Source organism: Pseudopodoces humilis, chromosome 11 (assembly GCF_049639895.1).
Source record: "Pseudopodoces humilis isolate 2021_Gansu_Grassland_sample_001 chromosome 11, ASM4963989v1, whole genome shotgun sequence".
Classification (NCBI taxonomy): Eukaryota; Metazoa; Chordata; class Aves; order Passeriformes; family Paridae; genus Pseudopodoces; species Pseudopodoces humilis.
The window spans coordinates 22,705,504-22,727,037 of record NC_142210.1 but is presented as its reverse complement, the minus strand read 5'-3'; the positions used below and the strand labels follow the sequence as shown (position 1 = coordinate 22,727,037).

The 21,534-nt window shown below is 41.5% G+C and overlaps 1 protein-coding gene across 1 annotated transcript in view; it reads right to left on the bottom strand.

The window, feature by feature from the left end:
• Positions 1-1,846: 1,846 nt before the first annotated feature.
• SI (sucrase-isomaltase) overlaps positions 1,847-21,534 on the bottom strand; it is a 45,256-nt gene continuing 25,568 nt past the window's right edge. Inside the window, exons 27-48 of the mRNA XM_088060979.1 lie at positions 20,793-20,947; positions 19,602-19,770; positions 18,660-18,756; positions 18,149-18,261; positions 17,937-18,062; positions 16,635-16,763; positions 16,422-16,529; positions 16,262-16,324; positions 15,877-16,008; positions 15,168-15,252; positions 14,125-14,263; positions 10,773-10,906; positions 10,208-10,242; positions 10,000-10,116; positions 8,642-8,790; positions 8,014-8,098; positions 7,867-7,923; positions 7,131-7,255; positions 6,832-6,920; positions 5,525-5,574; positions 4,073-4,243; positions 1,847-2,523 (exon numbers count right to left, since the gene is read on the bottom strand). Of these exons, the coding sequence (XP_087917105.1) occupies positions 2,461-2,523; positions 4,073-4,243; positions 5,525-5,574; positions 6,832-6,920; positions 7,131-7,255; positions 7,867-7,923; positions 8,014-8,098; positions 8,642-8,790; positions 10,000-10,116; positions 10,208-10,242; positions 10,773-10,906; positions 14,125-14,263; positions 15,168-15,252; positions 15,877-16,008; positions 16,262-16,324; positions 16,422-16,529; positions 16,635-16,763; positions 17,937-18,062; positions 18,149-18,261; positions 18,660-18,756; positions 19,602-19,770; positions 20,793-20,947 (2,391 nt within the window). The 3' untranslated portion in view covers positions 1,847-2,460. The remainder of the gene's footprint in view (positions 2,524-4,072; positions 4,244-5,524; positions 5,575-6,831; positions 6,921-7,130; positions 7,256-7,866; positions 7,924-8,013; positions 8,099-8,641; positions 8,791-9,999; positions 10,117-10,207; positions 10,243-10,772; positions 10,907-14,124; positions 14,264-15,167; positions 15,253-15,876; positions 16,009-16,261; positions 16,325-16,421; positions 16,530-16,634; positions 16,764-17,936; positions 18,063-18,148; positions 18,262-18,659; positions 18,757-19,601; positions 19,771-20,792; positions 20,948-21,534) is intronic.

The following is a 21,534-nucleotide window of genomic DNA, read 5'->3' as shown; positions in this document are numbered from 1 at the left end:
TTGTCTGAATCCTTGGAACTCACAGGAGATTGGCATTTCCAGGAAATGTAAAGAGGAACTTGCAGCTCTGCATCATTTATCAAAGATTTCCTGGTTTGGCTGAAAAAAAAACCCAGAAGTTCCTCAGCTGAGAGGACAAAAATCACAAAAATTATTTTTTTGGAAAGGAAAAGGGAAAGGAAATGGGAAAGGGAAGTCCCCAAAGGTGCCAAAACCCTCTCTCTCCCCATCCCACCACGCTCCAGCTGTGCTGCCAGATGTTGCCATCCAGCTGCTCCTTCCAGCTCCAAGGAAAAATCCAATTATCTGTGCATGTGTGGCAGTTTGATTAGAGCAAGCACAGCCAAGTGTGACACGGTTTTATCTTTTCCATGAGTGGAATCGTAATTCCGGGGCCAGCCGTGTCTGTTTAGTGCAGCACTCTCTGCTCCTGTTCCACCCCACCCCGTCACTCCCAAAGTCTGGGTCCAGGAGGAGCCTTTTCAGTGCAGGGATCATTTGGGAACCCTTTGGAATGGCACTGATGGAATGAGAGAAGATTTTCCATCATTTCCTTTCCCTCTGAGCTGCCATGGTTGGGCGTTTCTCTTCAGCTGCTGTCAAACCACAAGAGTTCCAACAAAATTCCAAGAGTTCCAACAAAATCCCAAGAGTCCCAACAAAATTCCAAGAGTCCCAACAAAATTCCAAGAGTCCCAACAAAACTGAGCTCAGAAAAAAGGTTTGGAATGCAGAACTTTACGGCTCTCAGGGAAGACTTTTTGCCTTCAGTAGGGATTTTCTGGTGGGATGCACACAGCAGGATTGTTTCAAACCTCTGGGTGTTGTTTTTCACAAGTGCTGGAAAGTCAAACCACGAGGAGAGCGAATTAAAAAATCCCATTTCAGCACGAGCAGGGTGTTTAATTAATAATTAATAATTGGAAATTAATAATTGGAAACTTCCCCACTGCTCAGAATGAGGGATTTTCATGGGATTTCCTGTGGTGGGGCTGGATCCAGGGTGTCTGAGAGAATGTGGGGTGGGACAGACCCCAAGGGAGCAACCCCAGGGGTGGCCAAAGTGAGTTTTGAAGCTGGGATTTCTCAGCCTGGGTGAGTTCCTTAGGAATTATTATCCTGGGAACTCAGTAAAACCTTCCCCAGGGGCTGAAACATGGGATTCAGGATGATGTGCTGGGACTCTCAATGCAGAAAACAACAAGAATCAGGTTCCCCAAATAAATAAGGAGAAATGGGGTTTCTTGGAAGGGTCTCAAAACTGAAGAAAAATCTGATAGCAATTTGTTTCCCCAAATAAATATTGGAAAATTGTTTTTTTTGGAAGCCTTTGGCTGTCCCTAGTGTTTCCAGTGTCAGAGGGGAGGGTGCAAATGGTGGGACAAAGTGAGAGGGAGTGGGTTGAAGGTTCTGTACCCCCTCACCCCTGTCTGCATCTTCAGCAGCTGGACACTGCCAGCTCTGGAGAAACAGGCAACTTTTACTTGTCAGAATATAAAACATAAAATTACCCCTAAATGATCATTATCTTTGCCAGCTTCATTATCATTTCACAGTGAAATTTCAGGAAATTTCTAATTGCACCCATGAGATGCTGGCTATTGAGTTTTGTACCCCAACATTTTAAAGCAAAGAACAATCATTGAAATAAATGTAAAACACTGGAGCTTGCCCCCACCTCCTGCAGCACTTTGTTCCCATCAACTTTAATTGTAAATATGTTTTCCCCCATCTCTTTAGTTCAAATGCTGCACTCTTAGGATAAAAAGAGGCTTTAACATGAATTATTATTACAGTAAACACACAACAACAACATTTCCTTCAGTGAAATAAACAGAGACCAACATTCATTAATTAACCTTAAAATTTCAGGTTTAATTTTACAACTTGAGGTTAAAACATAGGAAACGCAAATGTGGCTGAAGTCATATAACCCCCTCCCAAACTTCAAATTCTTTTTTCAAGTATCTGGATATTTTATAGATAAACAGCTTGAAACATTATTTCGTGCTAAATTGGTCATCTGGAAACATTTGCTTCTGCTTTATCCTGCCTTAAATTCTTCTCCAGAATAATGGCTTGCATGGGTGTAATTAAAATTAAGATGGAAGTTAAATATAGGGAAAATTACTTCAAAATAGGCTTCAAATCTACTTCAGTAACATCAGCTGCATCTTTTTTACAAAATTTTATCAGATATGAAATCAGACAGGAATTTTGCTCTGAAAAAAACAGAGTTTTTCCCTTCAGCTCTCAGCTTTGAAAAACCAACTTATCCTAAAATGCCACAGCAGGCTCATGACTGCTTTGTACACAAAATTCCTGGCTATGAACTGACTCTGCTGCTGTGCTTGTGAGGGAAAGAGTATTCCAAGATGACAAAAAATGCCCTTTGAGAATTGAAAAGTAGGTTTAAAAATGCGGGAGAACGCAGCGGTGTGGCCGATGTCATTTCCCATTTCAGCTCCATTGCAGGGTGTAGTTCTGGCCCAGTTTCAGCTGGAGGTTGGTGATGGTCAGGAGCTGGGGATAAAACACAAAATGCACATTTAGCAGCCGAGACCTAAAGATCCACGGTGTTTTCTGTGATCCAGGGAGAAACTGGTTTATTTTAAACTGCAAGAATTTATTCCTTTTTTGTTTTTTTTTCTTTTACATTTGTGTTTCTATCACTACAAACACAGTTTAATCATTTAACCAGCACAGATTTGGGAGTCTGACCACGGCTCTCTGACCCCTTCCTTCATCCACTGGCTCTTTTAGAGCCGAGGTTCCTTTTATTTTAAAAATAAAGGGATTTTTAAAAGGCAGCAAAATTTGGAATACACTGCAATTCAACAGTGCATTTGAATTTTTTCCCCCCATCAGAAGATCAACAGCAGAATCTCAGAGATGCTTTTCCTCCTGTCACAGCTCCCAGGTTGCAGGGAAACTTTTAGAGAACAAAATCCACTGCCAGAAATGTCATTAAATGCTATTAAAGAATCATTACCCGATGGCAGATTGTACATCTTTCTGAAATATGGTATATTTTAAATATGGTAGACAGATAAATATTTAAATATGGCAAATATTTTAAATATGGTAAGTATACAAATAATTCAAATATTCTCATATAAAAAATTTAAAGTGCTAATTGTATATAATTGTGTAGATATTTTAAATATGGTAAATATCCAAATATTTCAAAAGTTCCAAGTAAAAATATTTTAAATATGGTAAATACATAAATATTTAAATATGGTAAATATACTAATAATTTAAATATCATAATATAAAACTTTAAAGCATTCTAATTACACAGATATTTTAAATACGGTAATTATACAAATAATTAAAATATCCTAATATAAAAATTCTAAAGGTTCTAATTACACAGATATTTTAAATATAAATATACACATAATTTAAATATTCTCATATAAAAATTTTGAGGGTTCTAATTACACAGATATTTTAAATACAGTAAATATACAAATAATTAAAATATCCTAATATAAAAATTTTAAAGGTTCTAATTACATAGACATTTTAAATATGGTAAATATACAAATAATTAAAATATTCTAATATAAAAATTTTAAAGGTTCTAATTACACAGATATTTTAAATATAAATATACAAATAATTTAAATATTCTCATATAAAAATTTTAAGGGTTCTAATTACACAGATATTTTAAATATGGTAACTATACAAATAATTTAGATACCCTAATATAAAATTTTTAAATGTTCTAATGACACAGATATTTTAAATACGGTAAATATACAAATAATTAAAATATCCTAATATAAAAATTTTAAAGGTTCTAATTACATAGATATTTTAAATATGGTAAATATACAAATAATTAAAATATTCTAATATAAAAAAATAAATATGCTAATTTTATAGCTATTTTAGATATGGTAAATACACAGCCATTTCAAATATGGTAAATATATAAATATTTTAAATACGCTAAATATATCATTATTTTAAATATGGTATCACAGCTGAATCTCTGCAGTTTTAAGGGCAGAAATGCAGGTGGGAAATCATGTTTTTAACCCTTCAAGCAGCATCTCACCTTCTTGTTCCTGTCGTAGGCCACGGTGGGGTTTGCTGGGAGGGTCCCCCCGTTCTGTGTCACCGTCACCCGAGTGGCCTCGCTGGGCACCCCCAGCACCTTGATTTCGGTGAACATCAGGTTGTTTGGGTCGGTGTAATTCTGGTGTGGAACTGTGATCTCCAAAATGGTCTGAAAGGAAGAGGAGAAGACAAATCCCAGAGATTGGGATTAGGCTGGTGCGAGCCCAGAGCAGCCGTGGCTGTCCCTGGGTCCCTGGCAGTGTCCAAGGTTGGACAGACCTTGGAGCAGCCTGGGACAGTGGAAGGTGTCCCTGCCCAAACTGAGGTGACTTTTACTGTCCCTCCCAACCCAAACCGCTCTGTAATCCTGTGAAGTCCACTTGAGCTTTCATTTGCTGTCTTCAGGTTCTTTTTCTGATTTTTTTTCCCCAATACCTGTGTGTTGTTCTTTATTTTTCAAATACTGAAAGCTTAAAATATTCTAACATAAAATATTAGTGTTAACCTGGCCAAACCCTGGGCTCTGCTGTGCTTTCACTGCCACTCAGCTGATTGATGTGAGGAGTGAAGCAACAAGAAATTCTCCACCCCTGGCTGGGCAGCGAGAGCTGCAGGACAAACCCTTTCTTCCCTGCCCCAGTCTCACCTTCCAGCTGCTGTGGGAGCTGCTCCAGGCTCTTCTCCTCCTGCTTTTTGCCCTCCCAGAGCAGCTCCTGCCTGCCCATCCCCTCCCTCAGCACTCACAGGCCCCCTCTCCTTCACTTATTGTCATTTTAAGTCGATTTTGGATTCCCTTAGGATGCGCCCAGATCCCCCCACAAATGTGCTGTGACATAATTCCGTGTATTTAGTGCTCAGAGGGTGAGTGTTTCATTTTTGGTTGATTCAAGACCTCTGTAATTAGGCTTTTCCTTAACGAGTTTTTGTAAGAGCAGGGAAAGGTGCTTTTATTTTATAATCTCCTTACAACTGCAAATATTGAGTGTTAGCAAAACAAACTCCCTTCCACAGCAATTAACACTCTTATTTGACAAAGACAGAATTAAATGAGAAGAAAGAACAGTGTGGATAAAATTAGGAGACATTGTGGCACACTGGAAAATAATGAAATAAGAAAGTGTGTTTTCTCCTACAACAGAAAGGGCTTTTCTTTTAAGCCAAAAGTCCCTATAATTAGAGCCTAATTTATTTCCACATATTCCAGTGGTTATGGTAAGAAGTGAAATCTGACAATTGTACTTAACAATACTCTTCAGATTCACTCCTCAATTCATTCTTAACAGAGTTTAATCACATTTCTTGTACCCTAATCATCTGTGAGCACGATTTAATGTAAGGTTGGGATATGTAGACATTAAGAAGACCCAAATTAAAATACCCATAGTTAAAAATACAAAAAAAAAAAAAAACCTGAAGTGACTATTAAATAAATATGAGCTAATGAGATTACCTGGTTAGCAGTAAATGATGTCAGCAGGTAAACACCGTCTTCATATGCATCTATTAAAAAGAATGAAAGAAATTTAATAAAATATCTTTGCTGTCCTCCTTATTTAACACATTATCAAAATATCTGCTCAAGGATTGTGCCCATAGACACCTTACAAATATAAGGGATGAATTTATATGTAAATAAGGAGAAGTTTTGCATTTTCAGAAGATGAATGCAATCAGATATAAAATACTTTCAGTGTGTATAAAGTTGAAATGGAGGTGAAAGGAGAACATTTTAGGGTTAAGATATAAAAGCAGGCAAAGAAGTTGCACTAGGAAGATCAGGGGAGTTTAGATGAGGAGAAAAATGTTTCTGTTTCTTGCTGAAGAGCCATTTCCCGCTTGCCCCTGCATTCCCTGTGCAATTCCAGGTGACACCTGACGGTGCTGGTGGCTGCTGCCTTTCTGAAATCACTGTTGGCATTTCCCAGCCCTGTAAATTCAGCTGTGGCTGCCCTCAGAGCCGTGCTGATCTCTGGTTTTGGAGCTCCTGCCATCCCACTCCTGCCAGTGTCACCCTGCGAGATGCTGCTCTCCATCCCTGCAAATTCCATTTATCATCAGATTTCCCCAAGCGTGGCCAGCAGTTCTGGATTCCGGAGCTGCCGGTGGGTGTGGAGCACCTCCAGATCCACCTCCAGCCTCTGCACACTGCCCCCTCCACGAGGGTCTCCATGCAAGGCACATTTCCTGCGTTCCTGATGGGAATCTGGGGCCAGAACTCGTGGTTGTTACAAGGGTGGGGAGGAGAAGCGACAGCTCCGCGTCTCTTGTCTGCAGACGGTTTAAATTTAGCCATGCTGAGGAGATCAGTGAGAGCTCTCACATGATCCATGGTTATGGCTCCCACAGGTTTGAGGAGGAATCTTTGTTATCTGCCTTGCCTCAGGCCCAGGGCACAATTTCATTGGTACAACATATTAATTCTATAAATCACGGCGTGGTGTGGCTTCAATCAGGAAGAGTCGTGTTGCTGCAACGCTGCTCTGCAGGTTCCATTTCAGTTCTGCCTCTGAAGGAGAGTTCAGATCTGCCACCCAGAAATGGGGTGCCTTTGGCACTAGTCCATCCCTTCCCTCTGCTCCTCCTCGGACACCCCAGAGTTTGGTCCATCTCTTCTCAATTCACATCCTTGGGTTTGGTTTTATCTGCTTGAATTTGGGTTTTGAATATCCCCAGGGATGGAGCCTCACTTGGCAGTATCCAACCATCCTCACAGCAAAGAAAAAAGGGTTTTAAGAAGGGAAGAAGCCCTGGACGTACCAATGCGAACCCCATCATCCCAATAAAGGTGTCCTTCTGCAAACAGAGCGTCATCCAGGGCCACCGTGAGTCCCATCGGGTTTTTCCGGCTGTGGAAAACACAATTTTCTCTCAATTTCCTCAGCTAATCGCGTTCCATATTCCCCAAACGTTAATTTCTTTACAGAAAAGTTGTGCGCCACCCAACTGGCCTCCCACAGCCATCTTCCCATCCCCTACTGCTGAAGACCACTAGGAAAAAAAAGCCCAAAAAACCCCCAAAAAACCAAATGAAATCTAAAATTTTCACTTCTTCCTACCTGTAAGCAGTTGTATTGGCAGGTCTTTGCCAAGGCAGGATGTATCCACCTCGGATGTGCAGGTTGATGTGCTCCAGAGGAGCTGCTAAATTTTGGAGCTGTCCCCTAAAGCCAGTATCTGTGTCCTATGTACAAAAAAAAAAAGGAATTTTTACCCGGTTTTCCTCCAGAATGAAATGATAATATTCCTCTAGACAGGTTAATTAGGTGTTACTGCAGGAGTAACTGTTAATAAGAGGAACCCTGAAATTTTGGCTCTGTAAAAGCCTGGCCTGCCCATGGGTGATGGCAGCTGAACCAGAGGGGCCAAGTGGATGAAACACAAACCTGTGATTAATGAAGGCAGTTTTGAACCTGCTCTTCCTGTTTCCAAATCTTTTTCTGGGAAAAATTACGCAGCTAAAACCCATTTTTTTTTCTTTCTTTATTAGAGCATTCCATTACAAAAACCTTCTGTGTATCATTTGAGGGTTACAAAAAGTGAAAAGAACTCTAAATTAAAGGTATTACTTCACCTTTTCATTTATCATAACTCTGGTCATGTTATTATACATTATTATAAAGGAATCGAGGATTTTTATTATTTCTTTAATCAGCTGAGTAGATTTTATGTTTCTAAGAACTTATATTAAATGCAAATTAGGCAGGAGAGTGTTCCCACCTCTCTGCCACACTCAGCACTGGGAAAAGACAGAAAATACAAGTGTTAAAATACAATTTTTTTGGGATGACTTACCGTGTGGTAATCATACCAGCGGGCATTGGGGAAATACGCGTTCACACTCCGATCACCCTGCAATTAAACACACAAATTTTAGGCACCTCAAATCAAAAAGTGGAGCTAAACCAAACTGATTTTAGGAGTAAATGCTTGAAAGCTCACTTGTTTCATCACAGGGCTGATGAGCAGGGCAGGACCCCAGAGGAACTGCTCGTCGATGTCCCACGTTTTCCTGTCCTCCACAAACCTGTCGGGATGAGACAGCCAGAGCTGAACTTTCCCAAAAAGTTCCTCCTTGAAGACCCTTCTGTCAGTAATTTCACCTATTTCTTCTAGTATCTGTTTCCTTGTTGTTGCTATTAATGACTCAGATCAATTAATATTGCACAAAGATCCAGGCACTCGTTAGAGAAACGCAAATTAGTGCTTAGCTTTGGGGTTTTTTGTCCATTTCTTTGCTTTTGCTTTTCAGTACATTGGGACAACAAAACTCTGAAGGTCTTATGCTTATTATTTACAATAGTAGAATCTCGGACAGACTTTTTAATTTGAGCCACTGTTTTCTGAGTTTCTTCGAAAAAAACAAATCAACACACGCAAAAAACTCCGTTTTTCCCCAGCCAAGACTTGTTTGGTTTTTTGTTTGTTTGGTTTTTTGTTTTGTTTTTGTTTGTTTTTTTATTGAAGGGGGAAATGCTGTAACAAAGAGAGGACTCTGTTGTTAGGGGGACACAACCAGAGGAGTTTTAATGGGAATTCTTTCGGAGGGGAGCAGGGGAATTGCACTTACTCATGGAGAACGGGGCGGATCACGGTGCTGCCGTGGGCGTGGGCGTCGTGCAGCAAGGTGTAGAGGTAAGGTAGCAGGGTGTACCTGATGTTCAGCACATTCCTGGAAATCTCATGAAATTTGGCATCCCAGGAAGCAGGATCTTGCCTCTGAAAGAGAGTGTTGTTAGAGAAGCTGTGTTGGACTGCCTGAGAAAGCTAAAAAACCCAAATCAAAGCAGGAAAACGAACCAAGGAACTTTCTCCGCTGAAGCAGAGCATCTCTATTTATTCTTCAACTACAGAGCAAGTGAAAACCGTGGCTGTCACTGTCAGCCCCAGGAGGGGAACTAGGAAGAGGAATGCTGGTAAAACCCCAGGGGAAACAGTAAAAATGTTGACTGCAAAGTGTCCCCAAGGTGTGACACGTCCCAGGGTCCATCATCCATCAGCCCTCTGCTCCCACACTCGCAGCAGGACTCCGAGGCAACAAGGACTGGTGTCAGGAGAGCCTCAAATCTTTATTAAATGTATGGAACAATACCTTGGCAAATTGGGTGATGCTGGGAGCACCACGATAACCCCAAATCTGCATTTTGAAGGCTTTCACAGGCCTGTGGAAGGTGTGTGCTGCCAGATAAAGCAGCCAGCTTTGAAAAGGAGACTTTAATCCATTAGATATTTGCCATCTAAATAGCTCCACTCTGCTAGACCTGAAGCTTTCCCTGGAACACAAGTGCTGTTTCCCTTTTTTTTCATTTTCCCAGTTATCTTGTTTTACAGCTTTCTCCACTCCAGTCCTTAGCCTGCATTTAGGCAATTATTCCCCTCTCCTTTTAGCAGAAATACAATAGCTGATGGTGGCAAACGTGCAAAGCACAGAAATTCCTGAGTCTCACTCCAGCATCTTATTACACTGCCCCATTTTCTCATTTGTTGTATAATTATGGGCAATTAGGGCTGAGAGCGCCGAGGTCAGTTCTGTTTCTTGAAGTGTGTTTGCCATAAAATCTCCATTTTAGCCTTGCTGTAGCTCATTGAAATCCAAATGGCACAGAGGAGGAAATGTGTAGGGTTTGATTCAGTGAAAGCAAAGTTGGAACTTCCTTCAAGTGTCCAAGTCCCAGAGCAGCCCCTCTGTGGGCACAAAACCTCCCAGGTGATGGGGAGGCACACAGCAGAGCCAGCATAGGAATAATGACAATGAAAATTTTCATAGAAATAATGACAGTGAAAAAAGTGTTCTTTTCTCCTCCATTTGACTTGGAATGTACTTTTTCTTTTTTTTGAGCCAGGGCAATTGTGCATTGTTCTGGCTGGTTTTGCCTGTGTGTTGGAAAGGCCCAGCTGCCAAGAATTGTTAAAAAAATTGCAACTCACCCGTGTTCCTTTCTCGTTGTGATTCCTTGAATATGGGTAAAATGCACCCAGCTCCATCCAGCGGGCACACATCTCGTACTCGGCGTCTTTGAAGAAGCCACAGATATCAGCTCCTGTCTGAAATTTTCAGAATAACCCAAATGGAAAACTGTATTATCATGTACAGCATCACAGTAATTAAATATAAGTTAATAACTCATTAGCTTACATAAGATATTCCAAAGAGACTGAACTCCATCATGCCTGAAAAGAGAAATAAATTGGAGTTACTGGCTGGGATTTTTTACATTATGGTTCCATAGACATTGTTTATTACACTACTGAATCAGAAGAGAAAAAACCAAATACAAGCCCCACAATTTCTCTAACGTGTCGTGTTTTCCTGCTACAGAAGGAGATGGGATGTGGGTGGACAGGAGCAGAGGAAAAAATTGAGTGGCAGGACGCAGGGCATGGAGGGGTCTGGTCCCAAGGGAATTAAAGGAGTTCCCAGCACCTGGTACAGAAGGAAGTAAGAAGGAAAATTAGAAAAAGGAATTCAGCACAGATTCTGATTTTTGAACCAGTTTTTTTCAGTTAAAAATCACAGGAATACAAAAAGCCAGGAGGTGGAGGAGAAACAAAGCCAGGTTGGATAATGCTTGGAGGAACCTGGTCCGTGGTGTCCCAGCCATGGCAGGGGTGGAGCTGGATGCGCTTTAAGGTCCCTCCCAACCCAAACCATTCCCTGATTCGGTGATCCCAGGAATGCAAACCCTTCTCCTGGCACGTACCAATAATGGATTTGTGCAGCTGGTCCCAGGCTGCCGTGTTGTCCCCCAGCCAGTGCCCCACCCATCTCCCGCTGCTGGGGTACGTGGAGCGGGTGATGACGATCCCGCGCTCCTTGGTGGCGCCCCGCAAAGCCCTGCGTCACAAACAGACACAGAAACCAGTCACAGGAGAAATGCTGCACGAGAATTCATGGCCTAAGAGCCTCTGAAAAGAAATGTATGGGTTTATGTTATCATAGCAAAGGTATATCATCATATACATCCAATCCACGTGTGCTTTTGGTGGCAATTCAATAGGATCCAGACACAGTCCTGGCAAAGCTGGCCAGCCTGGAGCTGCAAAGAGAACTGCCAAACAAGGAGGGATTAAAAAAGGAGTTTTCCAGTTCAGGCTAGCTCTTCTGCGGGAAAATAGGAATGTAGCAAAACTTTCCAAGCTCACTTTCTAAGGGCTCCACAATGTATGCGTCATTCCTTCTTACAGCATCTGAAAACTTGAAGCAACAGTTGGATTCAGCAAAAATCCAACCCAAAGGCTCACAAGAGTGAAAAAAGAGGTAGCAGGAATATTGGATCTCTCAAGATAAGTTTAGTTGACTTTAAGGTGTTGAAATAAACAAAAAAAAAAAGAAGATTCAGGGATTTGTAGTCCCTTCTGAAAGACCAAGGTGACAGGATATCAATATGAATATTAGTCAGAAAATCACCCTGATTAAATCCCACTGCTCTCCACTATAATTGCCTAAACTGCTGCTTCAATAAGGCACTATTTACTTATTTTTCTATAGGATTTGCAGCTTTAGTGACACCATAATTACAGCAAAGACACACAAGTCACTTAAATTACCCCAGCAATTAAACCAGACTAATGTGCCACAATTATTTCCTCCGGGACAAACAGTAACTTCTCTAGGATATTTTATTCCTTTGTAGCATATTTTCCAACACTTTAATTCTCTGCTTGCTTTCCCTGTGTCAAGAATGCCTTGGAAGTGGCAGCTAAAATTTCCAGAGTGAAGACAGCAAATATCACGTGTCAAACTGCTGAGGGATGAGCAGGACCTGAGTGTTCTGTGGCTGGAGGCTCAGGCCTGCAGCTCCATGGCTCTACCCATGAAAAACAATTATTCAGGTCACAAAGGCTGAATTTACCTCCAAACAGTTCCTGTGTTCACTAATGAGGGCTCTAGCTATGCAAAAACCTCATTACAAAAGAACAGCATCAAGGAAATATCCCGAAGTTTCTGTGTCTGATGGATGGAGAACTGAAATGACTCCAGGTTACATAAAATACCGATGTTCACTTTTCAGTTACAGTCTTTCATGAGTTTTGTGTGCAAATAATCTTTCTGTTTGGATGGTTTAGTATCAAAATAAATTATTGCTTTTCTTCAGTTGCACAAGTACCCCTTCAGTTACTGCCAAAAAAAATAAATTTGGGACTGAAATATATGTATATATATATATATATTTTGGAGATAACATTTGCTATAAATTTCCAGTGTGAGAATATCTGTGTGAGCTGAGAGATTTATTGTAGTGATTTCTGTTGCAGTGCCTCGCAAAAGAGAGGAGAATATTTCAGTTCATACTTAAAACACAGAAATGATGGCGATATTCCTTTTCCCATCAAATTCTTGTCTACTCCACTGGGCTTGCACAGCTGGGTTTTGGCAGGGGTGGCTCCAGTGAGAAAATTCTGAGGCTTCCTCATTTCTGATGGAGCCAAGAGGGACCTGCCCCTGGCTGAGCCCATCAGCAGCACTGGGTGACTTTGGGAAAACAGGAATAACAAAGGGAAAATGTAGCTCCCAACAGCAGGTGGAAAGAGAGAGGGAGAGAGGGGTGGGGATGTGTGGGAGCAGCAGCCCTGCAGATGCCCAGGCCAGTGCAGAAGGGTCAGGAGATGCTCCAGGCTCTGGAGCTGGGCTGTCCCTGCAGCAGAGGGAGCTCCAAGGGGGAGCACAGATCCACCTGCAGCCCCTGGAGGATGCCCAGAGGAAGTTGTGAGCCCTTGGGATGCCTGTGCTGGATTCCTGCAGGAAGCTGTGGAGCCCTGGAGAGAGGAGGAGGGGAAGAGAAGGGGGAGGAAAGAGCAGTAGAGACAGCGGTGATGGACTGGCTGCAACCCCTGCTCCATGTCCTCCCCACCTCTGCTGGACAGCAGGTAGAAAATAGGGAATGGATTAGAAAAAAAGTGAAGACTTGGGGGAATTAAGGTCGGGTTTTGTCATTGTCCTCTCTGATTGGATTTCCACAACTGAGCTGTTTTGCCCGTGGCAGTACTTGGTGAGTGGTCTCTCCCTGTCCTTACCTCAGTCCATGAATATTTCTTTATACTTTCTCTCCTCTTCCCAGCTGAGCAGGGACGAGTTGGAGGGGCTTTGGTGGGCACCTGGAGCTCAGCCAGGGCCCAACCCACCACGTTTTGTGGTGCCCAAATCCCATCAGGCTGGGCTGGCAGCACAAGGATCAGACATTCCCTCCTCTCCTGTCAGCAGTTTCAGCCTTGCCTTGGCTGGCAGGGCTGCACTGGCACGCTGCCAGTGGAGCATCCTCTCCCAAATCCAAACAGCCCTGATATTTTCCCTCTTTACAGGAATATCAAAGTTACCCAGGGCTTTAAGGTCGTTGAGACGTGCACAGAAAATCTGTGCCTTGCTCCCTGGCTGAAATGCAAATGGAACAGCCCAGCCCTGCCACCACTGGATTGGGAGTTGTCTAAAGCAGGCTGGGGACAATTCAGAGGGACAGATAATGACATTGGCCTGGGAACTGGGAAAGGAAATGCTTCAAAGTAAAGCTTTGTGCTCACACTTTGCATTTTAAAAGTCACCACCCCCCTTTTCACTTTGTTTTAAATAGAGAACATAATCGAGCCCTCCTGAAATTCACACGACTGAAAAACTATCTTCATTTTCCCTCGCTGGATGTGAAGTGTGAGGAAAACCAGAGCAAACCAGGCAAGCCCAGCAACGCCCAGAAACAATAATTATGTGATGTTTAATTATTAGGAATTCTGTGCAGAAGGGATTTATTGCAGTGGAACCATGGAAGCACAGCTTCAGCTCAGCCCTGCACAGACCCCCCTCCCCTTCTCCTGCAGCTCTGGTCCCACCACCCTTCCTGCACCAAGGGGTTGATCCCTGACTGGAACAACTCCAGCAGCTGCTCAGTCCTTGGAGCATCCAGCCCCTCTTGGAGCTGGATTGAAAAACCAAATTGGTCAGAGTGAAGAGAAGGATCGCTCAGGCATCTTAAATCAACCAGTGGAAGTTTTTTAGGAATGTAGACATGGAATATCCATTTGGAATGTGTTTTGGAGGCAGCATGGAATATGCAAAGCACTTACTCCAGGCTGGGTCTGGCTTGGGACCATCCATAAAGGTTGTGGACATCGTAGTGTCTGACTGGGGTCCCGTCTGCGAGGTAGTGCTGACCTTCCATGCATGGAGTTTTGTGGATTAATCCTGTTGACCTATATCCCAAATCTTGTGGAAAGGGAAGAAATGTATTTATTATTAATAACAAGCACGTGTTAATCACTTGAGTTATTTTTTCTTAATTTTCATAATCTTGTAGGCATGCAGTCTCTTTATACTGTTGGTTATTTATTTATAATTATCAAAATAGCATTTCCAAAATGGAATATTTCCAATATTCCTCTGCAGGTATCTGGGTTTGTGAATGTTTTAATAGGTCAGTTACAGATGCTCTTACTACAGAGGCTCAAAGAATAAACAGTATATCAGAAAATATCTCAAATCTTTTTAAACACTGTCACTCTAACCACATAAACAGAAAAATGGGTGTGGTGGGGATATGATCTGTGCCCGAATATTAATTTCCTGGAAATTCCTGAGAAACCACTCGTGAAACCTGAATAGAACAGTAAGCAGTGAGAGTATGCTAATAAACCATTAATAAATAATTCCTAATTAGTACTACTTTACACCAGTACTTCAGGAAAGCCGAGCTAAGAAAGCGAAGCATTTCAAGCATTTGAGTGCTCACATAAATGGTAATGAGAGGAGACACGTGGGTATTTTCTAAATATTTAATTAATTGCATTATTCATCTGAGAAAACTGCAAAACAGAGAGCTCAGTTCTCTGCCATGCCTCAAGCAAAGCACTTAGGCACAAAATAGGGATCAAAATCCATATGCAGGGAGGAGCTGGAAAGAACTTTGTAAAAATAAAGTGCTGCACAGCTCCTGCTGAAATATCTGGGCTTGTAGTGGCCCATAATCTCAGGAATAAAGGGCCACGTTCAGTGAGGAGCCGTGGGTTTATAAACCCATCTTTATTTCAGCTTTTATGCCCCATACACCAGATAAGAATTCATGTAGGAACCAGAAAAACCTGAGACTGTTTTAAGGAGGGATCAGACTTACGAGGCATGTAGGGAGGATTATTTAGGAGGTCATTCTTACAGCCACCTATGGCGCCATTCATAAAAGCTGCTGGTTCATTCATGTCCTTAAAAAGACAGAGCAAAACCCCTTAGTTTGCTACAGAACACCATAAATTGTGAATTGCACACGGGCAGCGTTGCAGGGTTCCTGAGGAGCCCCTGAAGATGCAGTCTCAGTTGGACATCCCATGTTCCTTAAAGGGGCTGACAAAAAGGCAAGGAAAGGATTTCCCATGGGGGCATGGAGTGACAGAAAAAGGGGGATGGCCTTGAGCTGAAGGAGGGCAAGATTAGGTGGGATATTGGGAAGGAATTGTTCCCTGTGAGGGTGGGGAGGTCTGGCATGAGGTGACCAGAGAAGCTGTGGCTGCCCCTGGAAGTTCCCAAGGTCAGGTTGGACAGGGATTGGAGAACCCTGGGATAGAGGAAGGTATCCCTGCCCATGGCAGGGGGCAGGAATAGAAGATTTTTAAGATCTCTTCCAACCCAGGCTATTCTGTCATTCAACCACTTTTTGTTTCAAGGGAACAACCTCTAAGATCATGAAGACCAACATTTCCTTAATGGGAATTTAACACAGGATACTTCTGCCAGAACAGTGCAGATCTGAGAATTAGGAACTGGGGTCCCCTCCAGCAGTGTCAGGCAGAGAAGGACAATCCAGAAATCAGATGCATTTCCACACTTACGGTCCACAGCCCATCAAACTTGAGGCTTTTTGAGGGATCGGGATTGTCATGGACCTCCAGGATTTCCCTCTTCCACCACTCCATCGTGGAATTGCGGAAGAAGTCTGGGAAAGCACAGTGTGCTACATAGGACTGTAAAAACAGAAGGAAAACGAGACAGATAAGGGGGCTGAAGGTATTCCATAGTTAAAATTCTGGAATTAAAAATAAATAAATAAATAAAGACAAAAAAATCATGGCTTGTTCACTAATTTTTTTGGCTTTTAGGAAGGCTTAGTTGCAGTTTCTGCAACTTATTCATGCCATGAGATTTATCAATGAGTTTGCTATTTTAATTGATTAGTGTCTATATTTGAGTCCAGAACCAAACCATGTCAGTATTTACCTCTACTAGTTCTTCATGAGACAGTGACTCATTGATTTGGACATTGGGAAGAAACGACCAGACCTAATAGGACAGAGAATATTTAAAATAATCAAACCACACTAAATACAAACTGAGCATCAGCAACACACAGGTTTAAATACTCTTCCCTGGACAGTACCTTGGAATATAAAATTTCTTTGGTATCAGGCCATTGTACGAAGACATTATCGGCCTCACCTCTGCTGAAGGCAGGATAATCGGTTTCATTCCCAGAAATGGCTGGATCCTGCAATTAGAAACACTCTTACCCTTGTGCCCAAAAATTGATGTTGGATATATTCTCAGTTTTATGATGCTGTGTTGGGATTTAAAAGCAATATTCCAAACTGACCAGGATAATGATAAATCTCATTCCTTCTGCTTTGATTTTGTTGACCAGAGCGGGTAATCCAGCAAATTTTGATGAAATGGTGAAGTCCAGGTTTCTTTCCATGTAGTCAATATCTGTATATTGGACATCCTGCAGTTCAAAAAAAAAACCCAATTAATTTTAAAGTATTTTCTCCCCTTTTTTACCAAATATTGGAAATCAGCCAAAATAAGTTAAATGTGGAACTTTTGATGTGTAAAATTGGAAGCAGTGGTAACTTCAGGCTGAAGTTGTTAAATGAACAACACACAACCTATGAGCAGGTCTGAACCAAAATAAACCTTTCACTGCTGCATTTAAACTAAGGGGAGAAATTGATAAAAATAGAGAAAAAAATGGATTTTTCTGTACATACGTACACAGAAACTGCACCTATATTTCCATAGCTATAAGGAAACAAGAGAAATAGTTGTTCTCTATTGAAACATTGATATTATTACATTTAAATTATAATTATATTATATTTAAATTATAATCATATTATATTTGAAATGAAGCTACATTCAATTTATTTAATATATAATTTTGTTAGATCTAGGTGCTATTACTACTATTCCCAACAATTTAAATTATTTAATATATAATTTAGATATTTTGTATTATATATTTTAATATATTTAATATATTAATATATAATTTTGTTAGATCTAGGTGCTATTCCTACTATCCCAACAATTTATTTAATTTATTGACTATATAATATATATATTTTATATTATATATTTTTAAAATATATTTAATATATAATTTTGTTAGATCTAGGTGTTATTCCCAACAACAACCTGTGCCAAATCACAGCAGACTTGACACAGAGCATTATGGCAATGAAATTATGCTGCTTCATTTTTTTTCCCCTGCTGTTTTTTCTTAATCACTGCTCCTCCCTCTCATTCTTTGGTGTGAACAATAAAGAAAATTAAGCAGCTTTTAACACAGCCCAGAGTCTGTGGCACAAAACCTGCTCTTCTCTACCACAGGGGTTAATATAAGGGTTGGTATACTGGACTAAAATCTCATTTTTTATGCCTTAGAATGGCAGTTTTTATACCTACATGCAGTACTCACAACTTTGTCTCAAAGAGACTTTGTGCTCTCCCTGACAAAGTTGCTAATAAATTTTAATATACTTAATCTTTAAAACTGGAGATTATATATGAAAGTCTCACACCATAATGGGGTTTTTTTCTTGTTGGTTTGGTATTTAAAAGGATTTAGTCAATGCTAAGAAGCCAAAAGCTCAGATGTTGTTTTCTCCCAACGTACGTAGGGAATCTGAGCCGCCTTCATTTCCTCCACGACCTGGGCGACCTCCGCGTCGTTGGCGTATCCGTAGCGGCACAGCTGGAATCCCAAGGACCAGTAGGCTGGCATGACCGGGCGCCCAATCAGCTGGAGAGGGGAAAGGGCGCTCGTGGTGAGGAGGGGAAGAGAAACCAAACCAACCCCCCAAAGCCCAGCCTTAGTCAGGCTCCTACTTCAGTGTATTCCTGGACCACGAGCTCGGGAGTCGGGCCCAAAACCATGTAGAAGTCGAGGATCCCTCCGATGGTGCGGTAGGTCAGGGCAGGGGTGGGCTGGAAAGTCACATCTGGAAGTGGAGGGAAGGAAGTGAGAAAAGGATGCCTGGATTTGCCACCAGTGCAAAACACTGACTGTAGAAACAGAACACACGGATGAGGGTGGAGAGAGTTCACAAAGCTCCCTGGACAAGGGGGAACGGCTTCAAAATGACAGGGAGGAGGCAGAGATGGGATATTGGGAAGAAATTGTTGCCTGTGGGTGGGGTGAGGCCCTGAGGTTGCCCAGAGCAGCTGGGGCTGCCCCTGGATCCCTGGCAGTGCCCAAGGCCAGGCTGGACATTGGGGTTTGGAGCAGCCTGGGACAGGGGAAGGTGTCCCTGCAGGGGCGTGGAACAGGAGGAGCTTTAATGCCCCTTCCAACCCAGCCCATTTAATTTTTCATGGAATAAATTAAAAGTTTTCTTACCCATTGCATTGCTGTTAAGCAAGAGAACTCCGTGGGCATTGCTATCTTCTTCAAGAGCCATATAAAATGGGTGAAAACCATAGGAATTCATCATGTACTGCAAATAAAATAAAATACATTTTACTGGGGAAACATTGCAAACATTCGCTTTTTAACATTTAGTGATAAAATTAATGAAAGAGGAGACAATTGCCAGACATAGCAAATAAACTTTAAATTTATACACCTAAATCTTACCTAACCAAAAAACAGACCTGCAGAAGGGCACTCGGAACATCACAATTTGTTGAGCTTCCTGCTCAGGCAGGAAGGAAAGCAAAGGTGTTGCTGCACTTAAATTTCACTAGAAGGTGCTTCCTCAGGACAAAACTTTCCCTTCTTCACAAACAGAATCATGTCTACGTGCTCAGGAGGCGCTGGTGACATTACATTTAATTTTCCCAAAATGTTTTACAGCCTGAACTGGAAGTTAGAGCTATAATTAGCTGCTGCTATTTTGTTGGCCATTCCCTGATAATTGGAAATCTGCTATCTTGCAGGAAATAAGACAAATAAACAGAGATAAGATTTCTGCTTCACCCGTGTAAGTACTAAATTAATCCCCAAGCAACAGGAATTGTTCTGACTCATGTCTAATTTTCAAAACAATGAGCTGAGAAGAATAAAAAACGGAGGAACGTGCTGCTACTCCTAAGTTATCTGTCACCTTCCCATATCTGAGAGCCTGAGCTCCTCACACTGTTCCTGCAGGTCACAAATAATGGCTTTACAGAATCCCCTTGCCATGGAGACACCATCTAAACTGTGAACTGTGGTCAATATGGTCAGAGGCAATGCCCAGGTACCAGCAGACATCCACCGGATTTTAAAGTCATTGCTGAACATTTTTGCACTCATTGGTTCAAAAAAAAAATCATATTTTCTTCTGCTTTGCCTACTCACAGTTGGAGGCTGGTCCCTGGTGAACATCCCCCAGGTGTTCCAGCTCATGTTGTGTCGGAACGTGGGGTGCTCGGCCTCTCCGAACCCGTAGATGTACTGGGACGCCAAGCGGGTGGAAATCTGGATGAACATGTCACTGAAGGTGAAGGTGGGCAGGCCTGAATTCCAGCTGAAGAGGGAAGAGGAGAGGGAAAATAAGAATAAAATAAGAATAGAGCGTCCTCAGGGCTGTGTTTCTGGGCTTTCTTTTGGGCAGCTCTTTTTCTCTGGAAATCTCACGCTTCAGTAAAAGTGGACTACAACTCTTGTGGTTGTCAAGGAAACTTAAAGGACATGAAATGGGGGTGTCTAAGAATTGCTGAGGAGTTTAGGGACACAAAGTCCTCCGAGTCTCTCAGAGAGGAATCGCACACAGGCATCGTGCACTGCAAGTTCCGTCGTATTTTAGCAATTTAGTGAGAAAATGCACTTCAGCACACTACAGTCCTATTTTCCTCCCAGACTGGAGCCACATGGAATACACTAAATAAAGTGCTTTTTACAGTTCACTGAACTTTCTGTGCAGATTACACTGAAATTGCATTCACAGGTCATATTTATTATAAATCAGCATCTTTCCAATTAGAAATCAAACTGCAGCCTGGTGGGCTCTGCCAGAGAATTCCATTGTTCCAGGAGTTTCATTTGCAGGTTGAGTTATTATTCTGGTTGGCAAAAGAGAACTCAACTCGCAATTGAGTTTTGAGTACTTTAGAAAAATGAATAAAATTGGGTTTTTTATTGAATAAAAAACAAGACACTCAACTGTTCTCTGCTTTCCAAATCTGACTTAGTCAAGGAAAAATGGAGCTCCTGCCAGACTCATCTGTCACGTTACCAAAACAAAAATTTCAAGTTAGTTGGGACACTACTTCTATATTTTTCCCCAAAACTGACCCAAATGGTCAATCCTTAATAAACAGTGCTGTGGTCACCTAAGGAGTATTTTAGGAACTGTATAAAATGATTCTGCCTCCCAGAAACTTGGGAAGCGCAGAAGGAGCTTGAGAGCTGCCAGCGCTCTTCACTCCCAACACAAAGAACATTTAAAATAATCACACAGAGAGGCTGTGCTTATTCAAAATAAGCACAGAGAGAAAAAAGCTGGCAGGAAGGTGTGAAATGAAAGAGCAGGAAGGGGCAGTGGCTTACATGACTGTGCCCGTGCTCTTGCGGTGCACTTGGATGCCGAAGGGTTTGATCTGGACCAAGACGTCGTAGAGCCGGTCCTGGCTGGAGCTCGTGGGGGAGCTGGGCAGGTTCAGGGGCACGGGGACCTCGTATCGTGGGCTTTGAGGATCATAGATCTGTCAAGCAGAAATGAGTTGATTTAAACAAGACAGTTGTTCTGAAAGCTGGATCTGATACAAATTGTAAAACGCTTGCTGTGGTATTTTCTTTCAAATGCGTATTCTTGAACTGGTTCTTTCACAAGATTTTGTTGTGGGGTGAAGAATCCCAACCAATGAACCTTAAAGATTTATTGTGGCTCAGGAATGGCTCATCTAATTAACTACATGAATTTAAAGTATATATTTATATTTAAAATATAGGTGTATATACTTTGCAAGTGTGATAATTAATTTTCTAGTTCATCTTTTACTCAACTTTTAGGGTTCTTTTTCAGGTTTTCTGTATTTTGAAAGTGGATAGAAGTTATTTTTTGATGTTTGACCACTTAGCTCAAAATTATATTATTTATATTATATATCTAAATATAATTATCATGTTATTAAAAACATGGCAATAAATTACAGTTAAACAACAGTGCTTGTAAAATTTTGGAATAGAACTGCAATGCTGGATGTAAAAATAAACTGTAGTCATGAGAGACTTACAGATAAATTTACCTGTAGATTAACAAAATACTTCCAGTTTCAAAGTTCCTGGCTGA